The sequence below is a fragment of the Hemiscyllium ocellatum genome, chromosome 30 (genome assembly GCF_020745735.1).
Source record: "Hemiscyllium ocellatum isolate sHemOce1 chromosome 30, sHemOce1.pat.X.cur, whole genome shotgun sequence".
Classification (NCBI taxonomy): Eukaryota; Metazoa; Chordata; class Chondrichthyes; order Orectolobiformes; family Hemiscylliidae; genus Hemiscyllium; species Hemiscyllium ocellatum.
The window spans coordinates 40,061,867-40,067,866 of NC_083430.1; the positions used below are offsets into that span (position 1 = coordinate 40,061,867).

At 38.1% G+C, this 6,000-nt stretch overlaps 1 protein-coding gene across 3 annotated transcripts in view; it reads right to left on the reverse strand.

Annotated features, from left to right (window-relative positions):
* Positions 1-3,657, reverse strand: part of rnf19b (ring finger protein 19B) — a 48,659-nt gene extending 45,002 nt beyond the window's left edge. For all 3 annotated transcript variants that reach the window (XM_060847411.1, XM_060847410.1, XM_060847412.1), the window contains exon 1: positions 3,174-3,657. In XM_060847411.1, the coding sequence (XP_060703394.1) occupies positions 3,174-3,410 (237 nt within the window). In that variant the 5' untranslated portion in view covers positions 3,411-3,657. The remainder of the gene's footprint in view (positions 1-3,173) is intronic.
* Between the last annotated feature and the right edge of the window lie 2,343 nt (positions 3,658-6,000).

The window sequence follows — 6,000 nt, forward strand, 5'->3', positions numbered from 1 at the left end:
GATACTGTATTTGTATTCAAAACCTATGTTAGATAGAGCAGTCCCTTTCCATAAAATTTCACCTTGTCCTCTATTATGGTGTTCACAGCATTTTCCATATAACTCATACATGGGAACCATCCTTGACCAGAATCATTATCTCACACATCTATTAAATGTGTATGCAACAGAAAAAGGACAAGAGATTCTTAAGATGGCTGGGGTTGGAAACTGCAAAGAGAATTGCGTGTGAGGCTTCTATACAAGAGAACACAGAGGAATGATGCTAACCACTATATTAGGAAGCATAACACGGCAGGAATGACAATGGAAGTTTGTGAGAATAACTGTTGACATATGTTTCAGTGCCCATAAGGTTGATCAGTAATACAATTTATCATAGAATAAACATCTCTTTGATGTCTGGCAGTACTAGTGGCTAGATAGCAACAATTGTTTTTAAACTATATGTTAAGCAGACAAAAAATATTTTTTCTGAAGAAACATAAAGAAAAAAATCTATACAATTAAACTTCGGGAATATACCCATTAATAATTTTCAACAATTTATCAAGTGACCTTTTTTAAAAAAAGATGAACTTTAGTTATTTGTAAGATATATTCCACTTTTCAATAGAGCCCACAGTTCCCAACATATGTCCTCAACTATACTTAACAGGTTCAGTTACTTTCATTATTTTTGACAATTAATTTTTCACACTATTCCTTCTGCTCCACAGTGCCCCCAGCCTCTGACAATCCAAAGCAGGGCTAAGGCACTAGTTGTCATATCCTAACAAGCGTAATTATAGATTGTGTTCCCAAACTTGGAAAAAAAATGGACTAAGCTGGCAATGTAGCAGTCTGATCACCTTGTACAAGAATTTTAGATTGGGATGCTAGATCAAATCAGAATGCTGCTGCTGGGTTTAGTGGTTTTAAATGCCTTTCACAGGCAGACAGATTGCCTCCTACTCTCCTGTTCCTTCGTTGTCCCTAAACTCTCCTTGTTGCTCATGCTCTCCACCTGGTAACCCAGCAAAGATCCACAAACCACTGTTTACGTAATCCCAGGTGTAAATGTATGCACAGGTGGATTCATAAGCCGCTTCTGCAGTTTAATAATCATGTTTGAGTTAACACCCAGGGGCACTAGTTCATGTCAACATGTCGGCAGTGATGTTGTATGACTAAATGTCTTCCAATATCATCTTTAGCAGGTCTAGGCAAATTAATCATTTGTGTAATTTTTGAGATAAATTATGTCTTGTTACCCCCTTGCATCATAATCCCCCTGATAATTGCTAGAGCATATTTGAATTAAGTTTAAAAAATACATCACGAGCAGAACGCTGCAGTATCAATGCACTTTCCCAGGGATATAAAAGTGTGTCTTTAGGAAATGTAAATAATTTATTTTGATAGGCTCAGTCTGTTCCCTGCTTGTTATATCAGATAGGGTCTAGTCCCATATGCAGTCTTGGCCATCTAATCTTAGCAGGTTTATCAATATTAATTTGAGAAAGATGTGAGCAGCAGAAGTCAACCCAGGGTTCAGGAACTTCAAGGGAAAATATCCTTTGATCCTTTCGATTTTTTAAAAAGGGAAGTGAACGGAATCATTCTCTTGAAAAATGTTAAAGCATTTGAGAAAATCTGACAATCCTTCATTTTAGACAGAATTTGGGGTTTATTTCCAACACATTAATTGGGTTAGATGTACATGGATTGGAATCACTAATGCACTAGTAGATTCCTTGACATAAATAATTGATCAGTTTTGAAGAATTTGTACATTTTGAAGTTAGCTAAAATTAAGATTTAGGAATTATGAAAGGAATGGGCAAAATTGATTGAATGTTTGAAGGGCACAGGGCAAAACATTAAAAATGAAAATGAGTTGGTTATATTTTAAATCAGAAAAAAAAAGAATATGAACAAATTGGCCTTCGAAGCAGACAATACAAATGGTAAGGAAATCAGATGTATTTCTGAAAACAGAAGGGAATGAAGGTAACATTGAGAAGGCAGAGGGTTTGAATTAACTTATCAAAAGGAGTCCAAATAGCTCTTTTTTTGTCCCTGAAAATGATAATGTCAAATAACACAAAAGATGCAAAACTGGACAGGATTTTGTTCCTGGAGAAATCATGAACACCTTATGTATTTTGAGTGTTTGGAGGTTCAAAACAATGACGTAACTCATTTTTTTCTAAAATTATTTAACGAAGCATCAAATTGATGAAGTGCGTGTAAACAAATTTGCCAAGAGGCAAGTGAATGAACATTAATCTTGAATGTGTATGGTCATCATGAGAAAAAAAACTTTTGATGTTGGAGTTGCCAGCAGACTGTTTTGCCAAACACTTTTCTCAAAAACAACACACCTTTGAAAACCACTTGTTTGAACGATGTGTCTTTTAAATGACAGATCCGAGTTGCTCAAGCTAGAATGATTCCTTGGTTTATGGGAGAGTCATGATGACCTATTGCCAAGCCTTTACAGCAGAACATTTCAGGAGTATGCAGAGGTATAGAGTCAGAACTAACAATGAGGTTATATCTTTCTAATGCTATAATTTCATGCATTAAAATTATATATCTGGTGCATACAAATGCTTTTGTGGCATTGGCAGTTAGTAAATTGTGCAGTACAGTAATCTAAGCTAAAAACACCAGTAAACTACCCAACTACTGAAGGCATTATATAAAGTTAGCTATAATTTGTTCTGGAAATGCAACTCTCCTTGAGCAGGGTACAGATATATATTATGGTCATAGCTCTGTTCTATAGTGGTCATTATTTCTTATGGCCATTGGGGAGGGGATTGGGTAAACTTTGACCATTAGGTCTCATAGCATCTACACCATGCAACTGATCAGTATATAAATATTACACTTTAAAAACACACAAATAATCCTGTATTTATTAAAATAACATTTACTGGGGAATCTTCATCTGCCTATGATAATCTGACCCCCCCTGTCAGTCATGATACAATAAGATGGGAGTTAGGCCACTAATCCTGAGTTACAAGTTTCCAATATCCACATATATTTTGGTTTTACCACAGCTGCTTAAGTAGTACTAACAGTGAAGGTGCACGCTATATTTTATTTTAAAAAGCTGTAATTTGTGGTCAGATTACACAATTCTAAAGCCTAATCACATTTAATGGTAAATAGATTCCAACCTTCCTTGCTGAATCTGAAGATGTTAATGTTGTCCTGCTGTCAGACGCGTGCAGTTTCTTTTCAGTCTCTGCCACTTCAGTGTGAATGCTTTCGATGCTGGCAACAGATACTTCCTGCTTCTCTTTTGCTTTGGATTTGCCATTAAATATGCTCTGGAAAGAAATCCTTCTTCTCTTTGCCGGGCATTTGGGATTTGGAGTTGCATTAACTGAGGAGTGGGGGGAATCTGAACGCATTTTGTCTTTTCGGTGTTCGGGAAGTGGTTGAAATTATTTCCTTGAGGATCTCTCTCTCTCTCCGCGGTGTTACTAAAGCAGTTTCAGTCAATAATGGCAGGGAGAGTCGAACAGTCTCAACCAGCTGAGGTACAGCACAGCTGGATATAAAAGATCGGCTCCACAAAGGTGCCCCAGCCCGTCCTGAGTCTGTCCCCTTCGGTAGCAGCTTCACCAGTCCACCGCTTTGCCCCGCCTCCGCCTCCTCCGTCCCTTCCTCTCCTCCTGCTCGAAGCTGCAACATAAAACAAGAGGAAATGAGCAAGTCCGTTTTTACTCAGGCTTGTGAGAGTTGTGTCATCATGAAGGCATGACAGAGCATGCTCAGGAAAAGTGCCTCACCTACTGCTCTTGAAACGGAGTGAACAGAAAATTACAGCGTGTGGGATGGAAACTGCGTCATGGTCAATAATTCGATCATTTCAGAGACACTTGCTAACAACAAAAAAACACCACTATCAGTCAGTAGTCTCAGTTTGACAACATAATGTTTAACTCCTCACAGGTTCCTGATCTGGACACTACACAGAAATGATTGACTTTCACTTTTGCTACTTCGTCGATGAATCATTTTAACTCTTTAACAACCATTCACAAATTTAAGGGGTGGGGAGACGACTCATTTATTTAATTCAGCAATAAAATTCCGTAAACAGTATCAGGATCCATTTTAAAAATCATTTAGCTTAGCTGTGAGGATTGTATTTATTTAATTTTATCTTAAAAACATAGTGTCTTTGCTCGACCAGCAGCACACTGACAGAAAAGTTGCTCATCTTGTCATTTGTTAATTGAGCCTGATCCTCTTGCAAGCTCTGCGTGTTCTGAAAAAGACGTGCAACCAGTCAAGTAGGAAATTCAGACATATGTCACGGGATCTCTATAAATGTTGTTAAAACTGAAGTTACTCTGTAAAAATAACGAAAACTAGTTTTAGCATTCAGTTTCCATGTTTTATTTAAGCAAGAAAACATCCTAAAATACTTGAGAGGTGAAGAAAATAGTCTGAATCCTGAGGGAGTGTGGGACAGAATTTATTTTGGACACAATTGCGAGGTTGTTAACAAAATATATTCAAAATTGTGCTGGTTATCTTTCTGATAAGAATAACACTGTCCCTGAACAAACATAATAGGGCAGTGTAACAAGATGCAAGTAATATGTTCTTCCATTATTAGTATTAATTGATCAATGTAAAAATGGCTACTGCTCCAGCTTGACCAATACAGTAGAGATGGTGTGGTACTGCAGCTGAATTTGAAGTGTAGGCTAATGCTGAGGAAACCTAGGGTTCGAATGCCCATCAAGGAAGGTCATGGAATTTGAACTGAAATATTCAATAAAATTTGAATATTAAGGTACTGTCAGTGATAGTGATCATGAAATTATCATCAGTTGTTCTAAACCCATCTGGTTCATTAGTGTCCTTAAGAGAAGGAAATCTGCCATCCTGAAATGGTCTGGCCTACATGTGATTCCAGACCCATAGCAACGGAGTTGACTGTCCTCTGAAATGACTTTGTAAACCACTCCATTCAATAACAATTAGGGATAGGTGGCAAATGCTAGCCTTGCCAACAATTATCCACAGCCATAAATGGATTTTTTTTAAAAAAAGCATTTGCAATAAGTATGCAATATATCACCTAAGGGTAGCTGAATTTAAAAACTGAAAATTAGTTTTTAAAAAACACCTATGCTGAACCATGAAGGGCAGCATGGTGGCTCAGTGGTTAGCACTGCTGTCTTATAGTTCCAGGGACTCAGATTTGATTCAACCTCTGTGAAGTTTGCACAATCTCCCCAAGTCTTCATGGGTTTCCTCCAGGTGCTTTGGTTTCCTCCCACAGTCTTAAAATATGCAGGTTAGGTGGATTGTTCATGCTAAAGTGCCTATAGTGTCCAGGGATGTGCAGGCTAGGTGGTTTAGCCATGGGAAATACAGGGTTACACGGATAGGGTGGTGGGGGGGGGGGGGGGGGGGGGGGGGGGCGGCGAATGGATCTGGGTGGGCTGCTGTCCAGAGGGTTGATATGAACTGGATGGGCCAAATGGTCTGCTTTCACACTGTAGAGATCCTATTAATCATTCACTCCTTTAATCAGTGCATATTGATTGGTTTCTTAGTAAGTTAAACTTTTTCCACACCATTAACAGGCTTTGCATGTAAGTTATTCAATTGGAAATGGGTGATTTACAGCTGGTGGCAGTTAACAGATGAAGAAAAATATGATGGATGATTTGGTTATGGGAAATAAAAATATTCAGTTGTGTACAAGAGCACTTCTGGATATTAAAGGAGAAATTCAGCAGGTCTGGCAGCATTTGTGGAGAGAAAAGGCATTTTGAGTCCAACATGACATTTTCAAAATTGGATTTTCTTTCAATTCTGAAGAATCATGTTGGATTCTAAACATTACCTGTATCTCTCTCTCCAGAGATGCTGCCAGACCTGCTTGACTTTCTCCAGCATTCTCTGCTTGTTACAAACAAAATAGAGTTGCTTTGTCTTTGCAATCTCAACCACAAGTGCTGGTGATCATATTTAGTC